Source organism: Acinonyx jubatus, chromosome D4 (assembly GCF_027475565.1).
Source record: "Acinonyx jubatus isolate Ajub_Pintada_27869175 chromosome D4, VMU_Ajub_asm_v1.0, whole genome shotgun sequence".
NCBI classification, from domain to species: domain Eukaryota; kingdom Metazoa; phylum Chordata; class Mammalia; order Carnivora; family Felidae; genus Acinonyx; species Acinonyx jubatus.
In genome coordinates, this window is record NC_069391.1 from 30,701,074 (window position 1) to 30,723,394 (window position 22,321).

Here is a 22,321-nt window from a genome sequence, read left to right on the forward strand (position 1 = left end):
ATTCCACTAAGTCAGGTAGGAAAGAATTTGGGTGGGAAACCAGTGCAGCAAGAACAATGGATGGCCGTCTCCTAATCATGTTTTGTGTTCTAGTGGGCCCGTAAACAGAAATAGCGATGCAGAGAGTGACCGCATAATGAACATCAGAGTGTGCAAGTTTTATGCAACAAATTAAAGAATCACTTGGAGTATAAGGAAACCCACATAGAATCTCAGATACCGAAGAAACCTTCTGTGAGAATGAATTTTATGAAAGAGAAGGCCAGGTAGGCGAGTGGCTAATACGTTTTACTTTTGGGGTCTCCCAGAGTTCTAGCTGATTCTTCACACTTGTGAGCAACAAACACAAAAGCATTGACTGGTTAGTTGATTGGCTGCATTAGAACTTCCAGATAGGTGTGTCACACAAACAGGTTTCAGTTGTGCTAAATTCTCACGTTCCTTGGAACAGCTGTGATTGGCTCTCTGCATTCATTTACTCTGGTGTTTAAATTTTTAAAAAATGTTTTATTTCTTTCTGAGAGAGAGAGTGCAAGCCAGGAGGGGCAGAGAGAAGGGGACAGAGGATCTGAAGTGGGCACTGCGCTGACAGCACGAGTGAGTCTGAGTGAGGCTGGAACTCATGAACCGCAAGATCATGACCTGAGCCTAAGTTGGAGGCTTAACCTACTGAGCCGCCCAGGTGCCCCTACTCTAGTCGTGTTTGAAATTATTGAACTCTATGTGTTTTAAAATATCGAACTTTTCTATGGGTTCCCCGACATCCAAAAGGTTGGGAAAGGAGTTCCTGACCTGAGGAAAGGATGATGTAATTTATGGCACCTGAGATGTGGGCTGTTCTTATCTATTGTGAGGGGCTTGGCAACACTAAAAGTTTCATCGGCTCAGTTATCAAATGTGTGTCTGGTGGCCTAGAGCCTCTTTTGAAGAAGTAAACACGGTTCGATCACCTGTGCAATGGTTATAAGAAACCACTAGAGGGCATTACTGATCCATCCCATCATTTCTTTAGAACCGATCAATGAATTTGCAACTCTGAGAAATAGTATGCTAATACTTACAGTCTACAGTGTGTTTGTATGGCCTGAGCACATACAGGTTCAGTGGATGCATTTTACAATGTTACAATGGAAACTTTTACTTTTGTAGAATGATGTTTCAACAGTGGTGTGAATACAGAAGATGGAATTCTCTATCACATGTAATAGATGACCTACAAAAGTATGGTTTGATCAGTTACGAAAATTAGAGCACATTACACCATTCTGGGGCTGTATAGGAAATGTTACTTAACATCTACACTAGATATATTTAACTCTAGTATTTTATCTTTTTATGTTGTTTTTTAATTATACCCTTTATCAATCTTTCCTATAAGATTACAAACTATAAGAACAGGGGCTTAGGGTTAGTATTCTTCACGGTATTAACTAGTCCTTAGGAGATCTTTGTTGAGTAATTTCTGAAAGGACTTCACACATAACAGGGGCTCAAAAAATGTTCACACAATTGGAGTCTTGTATCATGGTTTATCTGATTATAGTCTGTGGGGCATGATTTGAATTGGATTATATCTGAATCCTTGAAAACATCTGCTATTCTGAGCAGACTTTTTTTCTCAAAAGAAATTTGTATCTCATTTGATGAGACAATAGATTATTATAACAGATTTATTTTTATAACGGTGTTCTACAAATTTCACACCTCAGTGGCTTGAGTTCGATAAATATGGGTAGGAAAAGGGTTCAGGAATACATTGCTTCATAGAACTTAGGCTGTAGATAATTTAGAACAAATGGATATTTTGAAAGTTGGAGAACATGCCAAATGCCTGAGAGGATTTTCTTTGTTTAAAGAATACATGGTCGGCCTGCCTATCTATCTATCTATCTATCTATCATAAAGCAAGGCTCACCAAGCTATGATTGATCTGTTTGAGGCTTCTATATTATCTAGGTGCAGGTTTCCTAACATGGGGCAGCTGAAGTCATTTTTTCTCTCCTATTCATTAAAGAGCAGATTTAAAAGGAATAACTAGGAAGACTAATTTTGGGTAATTGGTGGTTGACAAATTCATCCTATAGATGTGATCTTGTGAATGTGATGCCAAGGAGCCATCGTTTTAAAGAGAATATGCAGCAGTTTACTTGACGCTGTACTGAGTAGACCAGACGTGTAGTCAGTCCCCTTCTTTCCACCCTGAATGTAGGCATCCAGGTGCTGGCAGGGACGCCCTTCAACCGGAGGCAGACTCTCAGCAGAGAGTGCAGTTACCCTCACTTGAGGGGGTGGGAACATGCTCTCCTGGGGGGTGGGGGCGAGTCTTGCTCAGAACCTCTGGGAAGAATGGATTATTTCAAAGGGGTCTTTCCTCTGCCTTCTCCTTCCCTTCTATTGAGACTCACTGGACTAGTCCTACCTGGAACATAAAGTTCAAGTAAGGAAAAGATGTGTTTTTGACCAATAGTTGTTCTTCCCCAGGGAAATGCATAGGCTATCGGCCTTTGAGCTGATCCCTCTACTTCTGTGCTCTTGTTTCTAAGGAAGCATAGGCCAGAGAAAGGGGAGATGAAGTCATTTCCAAAATGGATGCAATTAAAGAGTAGGAAAGTAAAAGGGACAGCATGGTTTCTTCTTGTATTTTAAGATGTGGGACCCACTTTAGGTTTTCTCTGTGACGAAAGCAAACAATGTAGAGAGAACATTGTACACTAGCGGGGGCAGTCAAAGCCTGTAGGATTTGGGGAGCAGGGACAAGTGAACTTTCGGGTATTGGGGATCTGGTAGGATCACCCTTCTGTTCTGGGTAAACGGTGAAGAAAAGTGTCGGGAGGAGCAGAGGAAAGCTGTGTTCTTATCCCGGGTCTGTTGCACTACCCACGCAGCCGTTCACATTAACGCCCACACCTGCAAACTTGCAGGCAGGTGTGAGAAATGTATGCTGTCCTGGAACCAGTGGAACTTTGGCCAAGAGTGCTGTTGTGAGCAGTGGGAGGATCCCCGACAGGGTGCCAGAAGCCTGGGTCCCAGGTCTAACTGTGGGTTCTTACCTATTTCTCTGGGGCTCAGTTTCTGCATCTGTAAAATGGGAAGATTTGACTAAGAGATTATCCACATTCCCAAATCAATATCCTCTGGCAGCTCGGTATGTTACCCTGGGGTGTTGGGGTGGAGGGGGGGGGGAGGCAACAGTATGGTGCTATGCAGGAGAAACATGTTGTAACAGGACTTTAAAAATCACTCTAAGTGACTGTGACAAAAAAAATGAAGGTGAGGAGGGCAGAGAGACATGTATCCCAGCCGACAACTCATCTTGGGAGTGCCGGCAAGACTGGGCTACTCACCGTGGCATATAAGGCGGAATAAATGCTCAGAGCGGCATGTTTGGAGGGAAAGGACCTCCGAGCCTTTTCTATCACTTCCATGTCCCCGGTACAAATGTTGCCATTGTTTATGAACTGGTGGTGTGCTCGGCAGTCTGTACTGGTGTAGTTCGGCTTGCACACTGTCAGGAAGTATGGGGTTAGGTGCCCCGTGACCACCTGTCCGGCGTTTACAAAAATGTCAGTAGCAAAAAGTCCGAAGGCAAATACCCCTACAAGGAGATTTGAAACGATTAGCAATGGTGAGGTGCACCGTCAGTTGGTTTTGTCCCTGAGAGGAAAACATAGCAGTGAGAGTCCATCAGAACCTACCAAAAATGATCTCGCCAAATTGTCTCCCAAACCTTTATCTTTGCAGGGAGTGGTGCCTGCTTCCCAAATCATTATTCCATTCAAATTGATGCAGATATTCTGCGGTTAGCATTTTATCATTTTGTATAAACCAGAAGCAGCATGTTCTAATGGGAAGGACTAGATTTGGGGAATCATACAGATTTGGGCTCCATCCAGCCCCAACGTTGCTGACATTCACAGAAGTTATTTGCCTTCTCTGAACCTTGGTACCCTCAGTCACAAAATGGTCGGGGGGAGTGATACCTCTTGGGGGGCAAGTAGGACAGGTACAAAATACTCCCTTTGGCGTCAATAGCTACTCAACATCAGTTAGTTCCTTTTTTTTTTTTTTCTGTAGAAAATATATTCTGCCTGCTCATGTTTGGAAATGCAAATACTCTGAGGAGGGGATATTTATGACATCATGGCGGCTGAAGTGAATGAGGTTGTTAGGGAGTTATCCTTAAAGATAAAAAAGGTCATTCCAGAAACCTCGATTGAATTGGATGTTTCATTTGACAGTTGGGCAGAGAAAATGAGAAGAAAGGGAGAGTGTTAAAGAAAAATGTTGGTGACTGTATCGGTTTCATACAGCTGCTGTAAAAAGTTACCACAAACAGAGTAGCTTAAAACAACACAAGTGTATCTTCTTAGAGTTCTAGAGGTAGGTTTCCCTGGGTGAAATCAACAGGTTAGCAGGATTGTGTTCCTTCTGGAAGCTTGAGGGTAGAATTCATTTCTTGCCTTTTCCAGATTCTAGGCTGTTTTACATTCCTTATCTGTGACCCCCTTCTAGCAATTATGTCACTATGACCTCTGCTTCCATTGTCACATTTTCTTTGACTCAGAGTTTCCTGCCTCCCCACCACCCCCCCCCCCCCGCTTTTTTTTAAAGTTATTTATCTTAAGAGATTTTGAGTGAGAGAGAGAGAAAGAGAGAGAGCGAGAGCGCGCGCGCAGGGGAGGGACACACAGAGAGAGAGATTTCCAAGCAGGCTCCGTGCTGCAGGCACAAAGCCCAGCGTGAGGCTCAAACCCACAAACTGTGAGATCACGACCTGAGCTGAAACCAAAAACAGGACGCTTAACGGACTGAACCACCCAGGCACCCCTCCTGCCTGCCTCCCTCTTATAAGGACTTTTGATTACATTGGGTCCACCTGTCCAACCCAGGATAATCTCCTTAACTCAAAAGCCTGAGTTTAATCACACCTGTAAATTCCCGTTTGTCATATAAGGTAACAAATCCACAGTTTCCAGGGATCAGGATATGGACATTTTGGGAGAGGAGGGCATTATTCTTTCTGCTACACTGACTTTGCTGTTTGGCTGAGAATCCTGTGGGTAGGTTGTATTTCCTGGATTTTATCTGTCCTCTGGCAAATTCCACGGGATTAGTCCCAATAAGATTGAACATGGTAGGGCAGAATTCTTTATAGGAAGCTTCACTGTGAACTCTTTCAAAGCCTACACAGTACAGCTATAGATTATCAGTGCACTATTGTCTGTTAAAAATATCAAAGGCGGCTGTGCAGAGCAGAGGTACATACAAGTTACTTGAAAGGATAAAGACTTCCCAAATGCAGCTCAATTATGGGAGAAGTTGGCAAGTGTGAGAGTCAGCATTAACCCTTGTAAACGTCAAGGATCTGCTACAGTTTCAGTTAAGTTTCTACCCAGCTTTGACTCCCATATTCAATGTCCTCCATCTGCAAATTGTGCTGACATCAGCACTGAAAAGTTGATCCATTATAGCAGAAGTGAAGACAAGTTTGGCTGAAACCTTCATCCGGTTTTCATTTTGATCTGTATTGATTGCTATAATTTTCTTTTTTGTGGCTTTGCCAGGATGCGCTTTATCACAATGAGAACTGGCTCTTTTAATAGCTTCAGCCAGCTCACTCTCAGAGGGTCTGACCTCTGAGAGTAGGCAATCATTGATCATTCATGGCAATTTTCCCCCCAGGTTCAGGAAGTCTCAATGGTAAGAGATTTTTTTTTTTTTTTTTTTTTTTTTTTACACCTTTAAGCAAGATTCTTAAAGACCAGGTCTCTGGCTTTTTCAAGGGGCAATAAGTCTGTCTGGGCATACTTTTCCAGGAAACCAGGGAAATTTATGATTTGAAAAAGGACAAGTGCCAGCACTTTCCTCTGGCATTTTATTTGTCAGAAGTGCTTCCAATTAGGGCGGGTTTGTTCTTTCTGAGACAGGATTTCTAGGCTCCTAGGATGGGTGTCTGAAATGCCAGCTCTGTGGTCCATGGTGATTCTGTGATGGGCAGCTCTCCTATTTATTGTCCTGTGATATTTTGCAGAAAGTTGCTTTCCCTCTTCTTTGCCTCCTTAGGCATCATCTCTGCTTCTCCTAATGGCTTAACAAGCATCTATCTGCTTTCCAAACATTTCATTCCGGTGCATTTGATCTAGCTTCAGAAGGGCACAGTCACAGGCCACCTGAATGTCACAGGCCATGCCAACAAAGGGCGGCAGAACCTGAAGCAGCGATTCACAGACAATGTCCTATCACACGGGGCTTTTGTAAGACACTCCAGCCATTGCCCTTAACCCTGAGCTACTTGTCTGTATTTTACAAGCCTCAGAAGCTAACAATAGCTCCTTTTGTCCTCAGGGTCAGGTGGAATACCATTTATGGTCTCTGTATTGCAACGTATGATTTGAAGGGGATGTTTTTAAAATGTCTATAGAACCTACCTTGGTGTCAAAAAATTCTTTAAGTGAGGTCATATTTTTGAAATTTTAACAGATACATTTTTCATTCCTATAACCCTCCCTAGTGGGTTCTATTTATCTTATGAATCTGCTCCCAGTAGTGTTCCTTGCTTCAGGGGAGCTGATCGCATTTATGAATGAATTTATAAGCTGACACAATAGCCTAAAAGTAAAGTGCTTTTGATTTGCCAGAGCTGTGTGCTTGAGACACTTGTTATTGTTGTTGCTTTGTTTGGAATTCCAAAAAGGCTTGGATGGGAAGACTGAGAGCCACCCTTGGGGGTGGGGGGGGGGAATGTGGCTGAGGATGCCACACAAGGAGGCTGAAGGAGTGAAGAGGCACTCCCATGCTCCCTGCCTCACGCTGGCTGACAAACCCAGGGTCAGGACAACAGAAATCTCCAGAATGATTTCTGGAAATCCATTTGAAGTGTGTCCTATCCCTCTCAGGGTGTAGCTCAGGAGCTGCAAGCCTTTTAGAGAAGCTTCACACCCAGCACGGTATCAGATGAGGGTACCTGCATTAGCAACGGCAGAAGATCAAACTGGTGGAGCCCAAGGGTCTCCTCACAAGACTCATACGTTCTGGTGTGGTGTGGGGTAAGCAGTTGTAAATTCCCACATCCCTAAGGGATGACAGGCATTAGAATGCCGACAGGACCAAGAGGCTAGGAGGGCCTGAAATTAGGACAAAGAGATTGATTATGATGTCTGTGGTCCTTGTCAGGATGCCATAGATCAGCTAAGGAAACCTAAGCATGCCTCTTCTTTGTTGTTTGTTTTTTAAAGTTTATTTATTTATTTTGAGAGAGACACAGACAGTGCGAGTAGGGGAGGGGCAGAGGGAGAGGAAGAGAGAGAATTCCAAGCATGCTGCACACTGTCAGCACAGAGCCCAATGTGGGGCTCCAACTCAGAACCATGAGATTGTGACTTGAACTGAAACTAAGAGTTGGATGCTTAACCAACTGAGCAACCCAAGTGCCCCGGCCTCTTCATTGTGGTGTAAATATGACACCATCAGGCAAGCCCAAGGATAAAGAAAGAGGAAAATGAAGGTATTAAAAAGTCCTTACTTTTTTCCTCAGGATTCTATCTGGGTCCATCTGATCTCAGTCTGTCTATGGACAAATTAGGGTCTTTGATCACTAGTAATTTGGGACATGGAGGTCAAATTCTGGGACCTGGTCCCTACTATGGAATCATTACAGTATTCTACCCTTTCACTCAACCATGAACGTAGAAAAACAGTGACATAACCAGGAAATGTGCATGAGGAGAACCACCAAAGCCACAGATAATTGGCATGCTGGAAAAACAGGACTCATACCAGGATACCATTAGGCCTTCCAAACAAAGAACTGGGAAAATACATAACCGGACTCTGTGGTATGAAGGAGGATGCTATTGCTTTTCACACAGGTGCCCTTCATTAGGAAACCTAGCCCCAGATAGTAGGTTGGGAACGGGGTGAGTAGGGGCTGGTGGGTGAGGGAAAGACTACATTCCTTTTAGCCACAAAGATCCTGTGACCTTTAGAGGTGGGGCTTCTAAATTGAAGGCCAACTGTTCTATATTCAATTATAAATGTGTAATTTACAGTTTAATATGGCACCTAGCTGACAGCCTCTGGTGGAGCATCTCTCAATTGTCTACTAAAGTATACATGGGGCTTGTGAAAAAAGATGGAAACTCATAATGTCAGCCCAAAGGGAGAATCAGCAAGGGATTTCCATTGTCAATAAGTGACATGGAGCAAGTTTACTCTCTGTCTGTCTGTCTCTGTCTCTGTCTCTGTCTCTCTCTCTCTCTCTCACACACACACACACACACACACACACACAATTTTACTTCATGAAAAACTCAAGCTTCTCCTTAGAAAACAGAGATCAGGGGAGAAAACCTAGGGTGAGAATTCCTTTCTGTCCTACCATCTGGCCGCTGACTCAGATTCAGGCTTTAGATTGCTCAGAAATAGGGCTGCAGTCACTCCACTGGATGAGGTCTGCTCTTTGAATTTATCTGAAACTCTCTCCTCTCCTTCTTCACTCTCCTGAATGTATTCAGAAACATAGTCATGGACAGCAACTCGGTGGGAAGTGCCAAGAGCACGGGCAGTAGTGTCTTCTAGGAGGAACACACACAGACGGGCTCTAGAGAGCAGGGCCTGCTGGGTCCTGTGGTTTTGTGTGCTTCTCATCTTTACAGTAGTGGGGGTACAAGGAGATGCCAGTTCACTGGAGCCGAGGAGCTCCAGTAGAAAGCCTGCTGACTGGGAACTGGACTGAAGCTGTGCACACCAAGCGGCTGGCAAGCTGTCGTTCCGGAGAGCAGGCCAAGAGCAAGCCACAATTCTGTTGATGAATACTGTGTATAGGGCTTGCCTCACTTAAAAGTGAATAGGGCGAGAGGTGCCTGGCTGGCTCAGGCAGTTAAGTGTGTGACTCTTGATCTTGGCTCTGTCATGATCTCACAGTTCGGGAGATCGAGCCCCATGCTGGGCTCTGTGCTGACAGCATGGAGCTTGCTTGGGATTCTCTCTCTGCCTCTCTCTCTCTCTCTCTCTCAAAATAAATAAATAAACAACAAAAATGAGCAAACAGGGAGGGGTGCCTGTGTGGCTCAGTAGGTTAAGTGTCCAACTTCAGCTCAGGTCATGTTCTCAGCCCTGTGTTGGGCTCTCTGCTGTCAGCACAGGGTCCTCTTAGGATCCTCTGTCTCCTTGTCTCTCTGCCCACTCTCCCCCCCCCGCCCCCCACCTCATGCTTGCTTGCATGTTCTCTCTCTCTCAGAAATAAACAAAAATTAAAGAAAAAGAGTGAATAGGGAGAAAGAAACAATCACATGGGGTCTTAGAAAAAATATTTCTATTCGAGACTTGTAGGAATTTTACATTAGTGACTATTCAGTAATGTCTACCTCTCTCATTAGAATTGTAGAATATACAAGCTCTCTCAGAGCACTGACCACCTCTACTTTAACACTGCACACTAAATACCTAGTATCAAATGTGGCACATAGTAAACATTTCATACATATTTGTGGATCAATTCATGAACTGCTAAAGAAACCTCAGAGCAACAATAGAAGAGGATAAAAAAGCATAGGAACTTGTCCAAATTATCTAACTCACATTGTCGTCTCACATCCTTGATTCTACTGAACACAGAACACAGGGTTGACAATAAACCATTTGGCATGTAAGCTGTAGGGACCATGTCTCTTTTTTATAAATTTCACAAAATCCTGCATAGTCCCACTTAGCAAGTAAAGAGAATAATTGAAAACTGGGACTATGTAAGTTCTCATGAGTCGGGAAACTCATAAGTCATCATTTGTAAATTAAAGGATTCTCCATTTTTGGGGCACCTGGGTGGCTCAGTCGGTTAAGCCTCTGACTTCGGCTCAGGTCACGATCTCGAGGTCCGTGAGTTCGAGCCCCGCATCGGGCTCTGGGCTGATGGCTCAGAGCCTGGAGCCTGCTTCGGACTCTGTGTCTCCCTCTCTCTCTGCCCCTCCCCTGTTCATGCTCTGTCTCTCTCTGTCCCCAAAATAAATAAATGTTAAAAAAATTTTTTTAAAGGATTCTCCATTTTTGATGCAGCAAGAATGAAAAAAGAACCTTAAATTGGAATATGGAGATCCCTGCTATATACATAGGAGAGACTTCCTGCCGGGGAGGCCTGTGAACCCCGAAATCATGACCAGCTTGGGTATAGTTTTAGACTTAGACATATTTGAGAGAAATGTCCCCATTTCTGATCCTGAGAAGTTGCAATGGTTGTCAGTTTAAATATTAACACAGGGGCACATGAAATCATGACTCCTACCTATTCTCATGCAGAGAAACTAAAATATAGAACTTCAAAAAAAAAAAAAAAGAAAAGAATATTGAAAAAGACATAAAAACGAGTTATCTGGGTTAGGTTGGTCACAGTACTCTCTGAAAAGGGGAGGGACTCCCATTCCTCCGTCAACATCCCTTCTCAGCCTCTCATCTAACATTTCTAAAAGAGGGCTGATCCTGTGTCTATGTTTAGCAAAACAATGCAGTGAAAGGATGGAAGAACTATTGTGCTATGTGACATTGAGAATGCTTGAACATTTTCTCATGTTCAAAATGTAACCAGCTTTGTGAATCTTTTGTGATAGTTTTCCTACTATGACACTTGAGCAACAAGCAAACCGCCCTCGAATCACTTCCTAGCCTTTGGTTTAGCGGGGAAATGGATGAAAAGCTTATCCCACAGGAACAAGTAGAGCCAGTGGCATGGGTTCGTCAGTCCATTTTCGACAGTGGAAGGGGAACACCTAAGGAATTCTTATGGGCCATGTCCTCAGTGCACATTCTGATTCAATCACCAACTCTTAATTTTAGATCGTATCTTCCACCAAATCTCCATTGTAAATAGAATACAAGATACAAAGAAATGAACAGAGTTCCTTTTTGCTTTTACTTTTGCCACATCGAGGTCCTTAGTGGAAAATCTTAGTGGAGAAAGTCAGCTGTTGCTCTCAATTCAGCTGTGAAGATCATTCTCTCAGGAAACAACCCTTTCTTTAGGAAAAGGAAAGAAAGAAGGTGAAATGTCTTTTCGTTTTTGAGACAGAGAGAGAGAGAGACGGAGAGAGACAAAGAGAATCTAAAGCAGGCTCCATGCCCAGTGAGGAGCCTGACCCAGGGCTCGATCTCACAACCTGAGCCAACATCAACAGTAGGATGTTTAACTGACTGAGCCACCCAGGTGCCCTGAAGCGTCTTCTGTTTAATATGCTTTATTCAAACTGAAAGTTACCCAACGAAGAGACTTATCTGTGTTACCATGTTCATCCCATTTCCTTGTAAGGATGTACTGCACAGGTGAGATGTTTAAATAAGAGTGCCATGGATACTAGGTAATAACAATAAAGACAGTAACAAGGGTAGCTAATACTGTGTGCTTAGTGTGCATTAGGTATTGGTCTAAATGCTTTAGAATATAGTTCACTCAGTTGCCACCACAACTCTATGAGGTAGACACTGTTAGTAGCTCCACATTTCACAAAGAGGTCAATTAACTTGACCAAAAAAGAGCTGGGATTAGAAACTAAATAGTATGGCTCTAAATCCACACTCTTTTTTTTTTTAAGTTGATTTATTTATTTTGAGAGAGAGAGAGAGAGAGAGACAGTGTGAGTGGGGGAGGGGCAGAGAGAAACGGAGAGAGAGACAGAATCCCAAGCAGGTTCCACACTGTCAGTGCAGAGCCTGATGTGGGGCTCAAACTCAGGAACTGTGAGATCATGATCTGAGTCGAAACCAAGAGTCAGACACTTAATCAACTGAGCCACCCAGGTGCCCCTAAATCCATACTCTTAATCATAACCTTCTAAGCTTATATTTTCATAAACCTAAAAAAATATGAGTAGGCCACAGCTCATGAGTTCGAGCCCCGTGTTGGGCTCTGTGCTGACAGCTCGGAGCCTGGAGCCTGCTTCGGATTCTGTGTCTCCCTCTCTCTCTGCCCCTAACCCACTTGCATTCTGTCTCTGTCTCTCTCTCAAAATAAATAAATAAACATTAAAAAAAATTTAAAAAAATATGAGTAGGCATCAGGCCATGAAAAACAACACTTTTAGTCCTGTTTGCTTGGCCACACACACACACGCACACACACACATGCACACACACGTGCAAATGCACACTGAGAAGAGGCAAGGATTTAGAACATGCCCCTGATGAAATATATTGCACTTGTCACAACTGAACAAGAATTCCTCAATATTTTAGGCAACAATTTTCCAACAAGAATATTATGATAAAATACTTGGGATATGTCATCACTGAATGAGATAGTTTTTTTTTTTTATCACTTTGGCAATGAATCTAATTTTTTCTAATATATTACAACACCCATCAGTGCAAATTGATCTACACACATCAAATATCTTATGCTTCAGAAAGAAGTTTCTGACACTATTGAATACATCAGTTCCTTGGACAGTTAATTTCAGGTGTTCACAAAACAAGATCCATGTGGTCTCTGTTTCCTACATATTTCATGAAAACACCAAAGGCTGATGGGAGTCTACTTGTCTTAATGGCATGGTTTTAATTCTAAGAATAATTTTATTTAAATCAACTAGTCTGGACCTCAGTTCCTTTATATCACAGGGTTATTATGCAAATCACAGAAATAGTTGTAAAAACAATTTGTAATTGTGAGCTTGATATAGATACCAGTTACTACTATTTTTATAACTGAGGGAAATAAATGTCCTCAGTATATTTTATTTTATTTTATATTATTTTATTTTTAGTGATTTATTTTTGAGAGAGAGAGACAGAGAGAGACAGAGAGAGAGAGAGAGAGAGACAGAGCATGCACGCAAGTGGGGGAGGGGCAGGAGAGAGGGTTCAGAAGATCAGAATTGGGCTCTGTGCTTTCAGCACAGAGCTCATCACGGGGCTCAAACTCACAAACCGTGAGGTCAAGACCTGAGCCAAAGTTGGATGCTTAATTGACTGAGCCACCCAGGCTTGATTATAAAATTGGTTATAAAGTTATTTTTAAAACAGAGGAAAGAGACAAGGACCCTATAATGCTAACAAGCTCAATCAAATATTCGACTCTTTGTGTTATTCATTCTCCGTATTAATAAAGTACCTTTTACAATATGATGAGCTGGTGGTTTTAAAAAGTACCTTATATTTGGCAGTATATCTACTCATCATGATGGATGAAGGTTAAGGATAATTACTTAATAAAGATGATGGGTAATCAGCAGGAACCATTCCTCCTAAATATTTTTATAAATGAAAGAACAAACACATCTCTACTTCCCCAAAGCATAAAATTACATTTCTTGATGACATAGTTTCATCTCAACTGGAGTGTCTTCTTTAGTCCTCCTTTCTGGGGACAGTTCCTCAGTGTTTTTCTCTCTCAAATGTCTGACTCCTGCTGGCCTTTCAATATCTGCCTCTCAGTTCCCCTAGGCAGTGTGGATCCAAATGCTGCTTGAGAGAGACAAAGATCCTAAAAGTTGGCCAGAGGCAGTGGAATTCTACAATAAAATGGAGAAGCTGCATGCAGGTAAATCTAGGAAGTATGTCCTAGATACAAACTAAATATGGAGAGGGAAGATTCTAGATTCCTAACCTACCAAAGAATCTAACAATGGGTAGATTAAATTCTGAAGGGCTTCTAAATAGCAGATCCCGAGTTCTGCCCTTTCTGATGTTTGTGTTTCAAAAACAAAGCTGGTGCTTTGAATTCCCTCCATTCCCACCACTGACAAGCATCAAGTCCTGTTGATAACTGACAGATTATTGATCTCGTGCTGTTGCCCTCTGCTTGACGCATTTCCTAATCACTGTTATCACATTCTAATATAATCATTTAAATTGTTTCCAAAGCACCACTTTTTTAATCGAGGTATAACTGACATAGAACATTAATTTCTTTTCTTTTAATTTTGAGAAGGTTTTATTTATTTTTGAGAGAGAGAAGAGAGCGAGCAGGGGAGGGGCAGAGAGAGAGAGGGAGACGAATCTGAAGCAGGCTCCAGGCTCTGAGCTGTCAGCACAGAGCCGGATGTGAGGCTCGAACTCGTGAACCACAAGATCATAACCTAAGCTGAAGCCGGACGCTTAGCTGCCTGACCCACCCAGCCTCCCCGAACATTAGTTTCAAGTGTGCAGTATAGTGATTCGATATTTGCATATATTGCAAATTTTATTTTTCACATAGAAAGCTTTGAAACCACCCTTTATCGATTGTTGGAAGTCATTTCCAATATTCAGACAGTATTTTTGTATCTCACTGTGCCTAATTTTGTGATGTGTGTAGTATCTTCATAGCAAAAATATTCACGTAACATTTGAAGCAAAAGTCTGAAGTATACTTGTCTTCCTAAATCTTTAAAACTGAGGGTGGTCCTGCTTCCAGGGGTCATTTTGCAGTGTTCAGAGGCATTTCTGATTGACACTAGTGGGTCAGGGGTGCTACTGACATCTGGTGTATAGAGGCTAGGGATGCTACTGAACACCCTATGCAGAAAAGAATGATCTGGCTCAACAGGTCAATAGTGCTGACGTTGAGAAATGGCTTTATAGCAGAGAGGTTCACTGACATGCCATGAAATGTGCACTGGCTCATCTGCAAAGTGTAAGAAAGTGGCTATCTACTTGCTCCTTTCATCAGAGTCCAGTCTTTAAACACTGGTGCTGGGAAGACCCTCAGGGAAGGATCACTAGAGTCTCCTATGACTAACTAATTTTCCTCTTGATAATGAGAGTACCCTATAGAGTCTGGAGTAGGAGTCTTGCTCTGGACTGTATGTAATGTGCTGGTTCACAGAGGATGGCACTCAAAGGAGAGCAGATTTGTTCCGTCCACTGAGCAAAGCAACCACAGGCAGCCTCATCACAACCTCTGGAGACCTGAACAGAGGTCTGGTTCTGCCTTTTAGGTCATTCAGAGCTCCCAGCCTCAGTATCCCTCTCCTCCCTGCATCTCTGCTCTCTAGAAGGAAACACCAAACAGGCCAGTCTTGAAGTCTGGTGGCTTGGCTGCTCACGGAGCCCAGAAACTGAGGTTCCATTTTTTTCCCCTAAGACCCATCCTGGCTTTCTCCTCCTGATCTATATCCTAGAGCTTCTACTCTGGTTTCTGATCTATATCCTAGAGCTTCAACTCTGGTTTCTGATCTATATCCTAGAGCTTCAACTCTGGTTTATATTGCTGAGCTCCAGAAATATCTCCATCTGCTTATAAGCCCATGCCCTGCCTTGCATTTTGCCCTTTTCTCCAGCTTCTTGTCTCAGAACTAAAGTTGGGTGCCTGGCACCCTAATTTTTTAGAAAAGAATGGAACTTCAGCTTCTTCAGTTGGCACGTGGGGCTGGCCTAGTTCACGGGGCACCTTGGTTCCTGAGGCAGTCGCTATCCTGCTGTGAAGTCACTGCCAACTCTAGACAATTCTCTTTGTAGGACAGCCTTTAAAATCACATATCTATCCCCCCAAACTCCCTGTTTCCTTTTTCTACATTATTTTTCCCCATGGCACTTATCTCCTAAGGAACACTATAATTTACTTATTTATTTTGTTTAATGCTTAGTTTCCCCTACTGGAATATAAACTCAATGAGGGCAAATAAATCTCTATTTGGTTCACTAATATGTCCTCAACACCTTAATCGGTGCTTACCATATGGTAGATGCCAACAAATTATTTGTTGAAGGCTGAATGGATATGATCAGTCCTCCAGTTTATAATTTAATTATAAATACTGAAGGTACATAGAAATGGACTTACTGAATCCAATGACATCTCTTTTCAGATAAAGTACATTTAAATGACTTTCCAAATGGAGAAGGATTTTCTAGTTCTCAAAAAGGCTGACATTAAGCTTGTCTCAGGGTATCAATTCTTATGGCCATAAAACACTGTGACCTTTGAAACTGCATTTAAAATATTCATGCTCCATTTAGATCATAGTTAATTTATGGCAATTAATTAGTGTTACATGAATTAACTGTTTACCATGCTACTTTCTATTCTATCCAGTGCTACCTCATCCACAGACCTGGCCTAAATGGCATAAGACTTGCTTAGTATTTAATTAAATTTTTATTAGAAGTAATAATGGAGCAACTATAAGGATCCCAAATGGAAAGCCCATAATAAATAGCTTCTGGGTGACAGGCTATTTTAGTTGCTAATAGACAGTCTAATCTTGACATATTTAGATGAGTTTTTTTCCTTTAACCTCAAACAAATTAGTTATTCAAGAAGATAGTTTAGTTTTCCCTCCACATGGCAAACAACCCCAAAACCCTCACCAAATTCTAATGCTTTTTATTCATTACTTTCCAATATTAAATTAAAAAGTTACTGTTTAATAATTGATATTTACAAGAATACTTTTACTCAAGTATATTTGTAAATGAAAAGGATATAACTAAACTTATCTTCATGAATTTTTGGGAAAATGTGACTTCCTTATGTTGTCTTTGCTCCTGAAAAAAGAACGCAGTGGTTTATCTCTTTCGAGAACTTAAATATGGGTGTTGTTGTTGTAGAATTTAATGCAATACCAAAGAGATTGTATAAGAAAAGGACTGGAGAGGAAAATGATGAGGCAAGGGAAAAGTCCAAGTACGTGTTACTAATTTAGGTACACCTGTTCTTATAAAATGCTGGTGAAATTTGTTAGTTCAGCCATCCTTTTCCACCCTTCCCACATCATATAAACAAAACTTGAGAAATTAAACAACAATTTAGAAAGGGGTGGAACACTTATGAGGGTACATCCCTACATTCAGGAGGCTGGGAATCCTTCCTATAATGATAACTTTGGGAAAACCAATTTACTGTTGGATCTGTGAATCAGAAGAATTCCATCTTCTCTGTGAAGGCCAACACACTTTGCATCTGTCTACTGGTGGAGATGGCTTCATTTGAAGGTTTTCCCTTTGACTTCACTATTCTTGCCATTTTCTTACTGAAAATTTAAATTTGGATCTGTGGGGTAGAGTGAGGGGATGCTGTGCAAGTCCACACCACCCAGACTAGGGGAGACTTAGAGCCAAGGTGCCACGCTCAGTTCTGCTTCCTACACTGAGGACCACGTTAAAGGACATGGCCATCCTTCCGGATAGCCTCTATTTTGCCACTCCTTCTCCCTGCCCCTTAAAAAAATAATGTTTAGCTCTCTTTTCTGATTTTAAAATTATACATATTGATGATAAAAATTAAAAATTAGAGCATAGAAAGCAAAAGATAAAAATTATTCAACCATTCTTCTAACACTCAGAAGTGACAAAGGTAACTTTTAGTGTATTTCCCTTCAATCTTTTTTTCTCTGGGATACCCACACACAAATAAACACACACATACACACCTATGATACTGTATCCTTATTTTGAAATATAGATTCATAGTGTCTTTTTCACATAAAATTATATCATGAATATTTCCCTTTTCATTAAAAATTCTTAAAAATAATATTTTCTGAGGTTGCAACTTATGGTGGGAGCATTATTTTGAAAAAATTGTATCTTGAGAGATTTCTAATTTAGGTTATAAAAAATAATTTTAGTCCATAAAAATTAATCTATAGCAGTGATCATTTCCATAGGATAAATTATTTGAAGTAGAATTTTGGGTTAAAAAGGACAGCTGTTTTTAAGATTATTGAAATATACCATCAAACTGCTATGCAGAAAGGGTATATCAGTTTAGTCTTGCCAAAAATGTATTCGAATTCCAACTTTTCCCTCACCTTTGACAGCATACAGCATGATTCTGCTTAAAAATATTTTGCTAATTCACTGGTCATTTTGCAATGCGAAGCTGATCGTATTTGTTGGGAAATACTATTTGTAATGGACTCTAGAATAATTACATAAACGGCAAGAGAAAGTCATGGGATTTCAACTTAATTAGAAGAGTTAGCTGAAACAGTTGGCATTTTCTGATCATTTTTGGTGGCTACTAGGTCAGAAAAACAGACTGTTAATCTCTTTACAATAACATTTGTAGTATATTTGATTACTGCCTTAGTTTACTTTGATTGTTTTCAAAGGAAGCATCCCTATTTAAAGGAGTTTTAAGTAGTATGTTTTTTCCTCTTATAAAAAAACATTAATCCAGGTACTAAAAAAAAATGTTACTCTTCTTAAGATAAATAGCCTTTCCCTACACCTTCAACTCTCCTATATGAAGTTAGGACAGACTTCTCTCACCTTCTCTTAGAAACTGCCTAACTTATGTACTTTAATTTCCTGGGACTAAGCTGAAGAGTGGTAATAAAGTTAATTAAACAGCAGGTAAATGAATATTTAAGAACCAGCATTTATGGAAGCAATTTTAGGCAAATCTGTGTCTTAACACAGGTAATCTTTGTTCTTTACTTATCCAAAAAAAAAAAAATTAATGAAAACCTACTATGTGCCAGGCATTTTGCAATATACTGTTGATAAAAAGTGAAAAGATACAGTTCCTGCTCTACGAAGGATCACAAGTTAGTAGGAGTAAAAGTCTTACATAATTACAGTGAAATTTTAAGTGCCTATAAAAGATGCAGGTGTAAGGCTCAGTGGGGGCTGGGGAGAGGAGGTAGAGAGCTGTCTGGGTTGGTAAACAGGTAACATGTAAGCTGCGTGTTGGAGAACAAGCAGGATTGTCAGCTGTAAGGGCGAGAGGATGGCAATAGGCAGAAGGAGCAGCACATGAACAGGAACCAGGGCAAAGCATCACACTGTTAAGCACGCTAGGGATTCTTTGAAAGAATTTAAGCAGGGAAATGACCTGGTCATACTTTTGCTCCGGAAACACGTGCAAAGTGGTCAGTGGATGTTATTTTTGCAGGGCTGGGGTACACAGAGCCACGTAGCAAGACAAGATGGAGGGAGACCACTTACAGGGCAAGAAATTTCAGTGGCTTAAAGCTGTGGCTCCCAAACTTCAGAGTGCATCAGAATCACCTGGATGACCTATCATGAAACACAGATTATCAGGCTCCATCCCCAGACTTTCTGATTCCGTAGGTATGGAATGGAGCCTAAGAATGTACATTTCTAACAAGTTCTCCTTTGGTTTAATGTGACTTCTAGGTTTTTGATTTAAGCAACTGGGCAGATCCTGGTGCCATAAAACAAATGATGAAAAGAATGGAGCAGGTGCTTCCTTAGCCAGAAATCTCTCTTCTCTTTTGATGCTGTTCCTCTAATTCTCCGAGGTTTACATGCTACCTGCTGGCTGTCTCCCCACACAAGCATCCCTGTGAGAAGTATCTCTGTCAGCTTATGATAGACCCCAATGGACTAAAGTGTCACTGATTATGGAAATGGGAGTTTGATGTTCCTCTAGGGTGAGACATTTCTATTTAATTGTCCTCCTGAAACCACACCTCAGCTCGATGCACTGACTACAGTAGGGATTTCAAGTACCACCGCTGGCAATCGGCAGGGTTCGTTCCTGGATGGTGGGGGACTTTTGGCATCCCTCCGTGAACAAAGTCTTGCCCTGACAATGCATACCGGCAGGTCTGTATAAATGACAGATATCAGTTACAATTTCTATTCTTTGGACTCTGCCCGAGCTGGGGTGGATCCCAAATAGGTATAAATTATCTTTGCCAAGGAAAAACAACAGTGACTTTTATAAAGATATCTCTGCTTAATTATAGTCTAATAACCTTCTGCTTTGAATAACTTGCTCTCATTATATGATCAGGCAGTGAACATGAAATCTTCTCCGAATCAAATTATGTAAATGTGTCTATATACATACACAGGCACTCTCATACTCCTTGGGAAAAGTTACTTCATCCCATTTTATATCAGATCTTCACTTGTACAATTAGGATTATCAATTACCTTATTGGGTGTTGGGTGGATTAAATGAAATGTTTATAAAGCATCTACTCCACTCTACTGATAATAAATATTCTCTTTTCTCCTTTTGTTTTCTCCTCGATGATTTGTTACCTCGCCACTCTGGTGGGAAGTGACCGAACTCCGAACATCTTTGAAAGGCACCACTGTTTGGAATGAGTGAACTCATAGACAGAGATGACATTGTATTGATTAGGGGATTACCCAGTGAGCTGATTACAGACTGCCACAGGTCATTCTGCAAATACCATCAGTAGATGCTGAAGACTATTTTAATGTTAAGGGTTGCTTCTTTGAAATTAGATTTTCTTAGACTTCCCACTGTACTATGTCCCTCATTTCTACTCTGATCATAGAAGTTATTGCATATTTGATTTTAATGTGGTCATTTGCCTATGACTTGAGGAAATTCAACCCTTTTTCCTACAGCGGGGAAAAAACAGGATTAAGGAAAACCAAGAGTTTAGAGCATGCCATATTCTGGACTTCACTTTCCCAGTTGTCAGTTCTGTAGGTTCTCACTAGTATCACAGCTTGTTTCAATACCGGCTATGATCACACTCGGGAGTTTTATCCTGGCTCCCATGAAGATCTAATCAGAGGTAGGAATATATATAGGTATATTCCTACCTATACCCATATATACACTCATCCCCAAATCTATAGTCATTATCCACACCACCTCAGACATTTTTATAAAAGTCCTAGAAGGACAGATATAGAACATGCCTTAATTATTTCTTATCATGAATGCTAATAAAACTATTTGTTTTCCAAACTTGGAAAGGCAGAATCAGATGGATTCTGCCTTCCAACCTTGTTTTCCAGAATCTGATGGATTAGATTGCCCATACTTCGTAGAGTTCCCCACATAACAAAATTATACTGGATGGGAAATTTTTGTCAGGAAATTTGATTATTTCTAAATTCATTTTATTGGTGTCCCCTGCTAGGCTCCCACATGCTCCCCTGATTAGTTAAAGGGTATATGACAATAGCTGGTGACTATGAAAATATATGTCCAGAGGGAATCTCAGATAAATATTGTGTAGGGGGAAAAAAATCTAAGTTGAAATCATTTGTAAGACAATAAGTACTGCTTCACTTTAAGGATGAAAAATTTGACATGGCACTACGATTAGGCTCGGTTTCTGTACTTCCTGGAAAATCCCTAAAGAAACTGTTGCTTTTAAAAGTTGATGCTTTCATAGCTTAGTTTATTTTATCAACTGTGTCCATCTGTGGTAAGGGTAGTAGGTTTTACCTGCGGGCGAGGGTTCAGTTCAGCATGCTTTTATACTCACCTATGAATCTTATGATCCTTCGGAGTAAGGGGTTCAGGTAACAGCATTCTCCGGTCAGGATTGTTTTCTCCTGGGCAATTAGAGATTCTCTGGTTGACTTTATGAAATACATGGATATCTCACCAATAAAAATCTGGAGAAAGAATGTTTAAGAAATGTCAAGTTGGAAAGCTGTCTGACAAAAGAGACCAGTTGCCTTAAAAAACAAAAACTTCTGAAGCTCCAAATGCTTTTAAAAGATGTCATGTTGCAGAGATGGAGAGTTAAATCATAATTTGTACTTAATTCTTCAAAAGAATTAGAGGTGGCAATAACTGATAATTTCAGCTAGGTTTCAGGCTATATTATTAAATTCTAAGGTCATAAAAACATAAATGGAAATAGTGAATTGCAGTGGGAACTATGATAAGGCTCACTCGCACTGGGACTGAATTTTTTTCATGTTTATTTATTTATTTTGAGAGATAGAAAGAGAGACAGAGAGGAGGCAAGCATGAGTGGGGGAGGGGCAGAGGGTGAGGGAGAGAGAGAGAATCCCAGGCAGGATCCTCACTATTATCTCTCAAACTACGAGACCATGACCTGAGCTGAAATCAAGCACCCGACGCTCAATCGACTGAACCACCCAGGTGTCCCTGGGATTGATTTTTTTAACTGAATGTGTGAGTTGCAATGATGAGAAATGACTGGGACAGCCCCATGTGCCTAACAAGGCATTATAAGCACACATAACAATAAATTATTACCTTGTTACATGGCAACACATTATTCACCTGATAAATCTTTACTTGAATATATTGGCTTGAGCTTTATTTCTCTTACTGGTTGACTGTCTATTTATAACTGGTACCTTGGTACCTCTCTCTCGTTATCTTGAACTAATACATATATATTACTATATACATTATAATGTCTTTGTGTAGGCTGTAAACTCTCTGAGAACAGGGACCACAACCTATGTTTCTTGATTACTCTTGTAGTACTCAGCACAGTATATTCTTATTTAAAATAAGGAACTGACGGGGGAGGGTGGCTGGGTGTCTCAGTTGGTTAAGTGAGTCTTGATTTTGGCTCAGTTCATGATCTCATGGTTGTGAGATTGAGTCCCCCATCAGGTTCTGTGCTGAGTGTAGAGGCTGCTTGGGACTCTCTCTCTCCCTCGCCCTCTCCCCCTCCCCCACTCAGGC

The 22,321-nt window shown here is 41.1% G+C and overlaps 1 protein-coding gene and 1 long non-coding RNA gene across 11 annotated transcripts in view; one reads left to right on the forward strand and one right to left on the reverse strand.

Moving 5' to 3' along the window:
* Nucleotides 1-22,321, reverse strand: part of PLPPR1 (phospholipid phosphatase related 1) — a 590,773-nt gene that overhangs the window by 10,688 nt on the left and 557,764 nt on the right. For all 10 annotated transcript variants that reach the window (XM_027039558.2, XM_053204867.1, XM_053204866.1 and 7 more), the window contains 2 exons: nt 21,135-21,267; nt 3,345-3,595 (listed from right to left, as the gene is read on the reverse strand). In XM_027039558.2, the coding sequence (XP_026895359.1) occupies nt 3,345-3,595; nt 21,135-21,267 (384 nt within the window). The remainder of the gene's footprint in view (nt 1-3,344; nt 3,596-21,134; nt 21,268-22,321) is intronic.
* LOC128312158 (uncharacterized) lies at nt 3,547-11,591 on the forward strand. The gene is made up of 2 exons (XR_008291071.1): nt 3,547-9,819; nt 10,055-11,591. It is a non-coding gene; the product is annotated as an uncharacterized LOC128312158 (long non-coding RNA).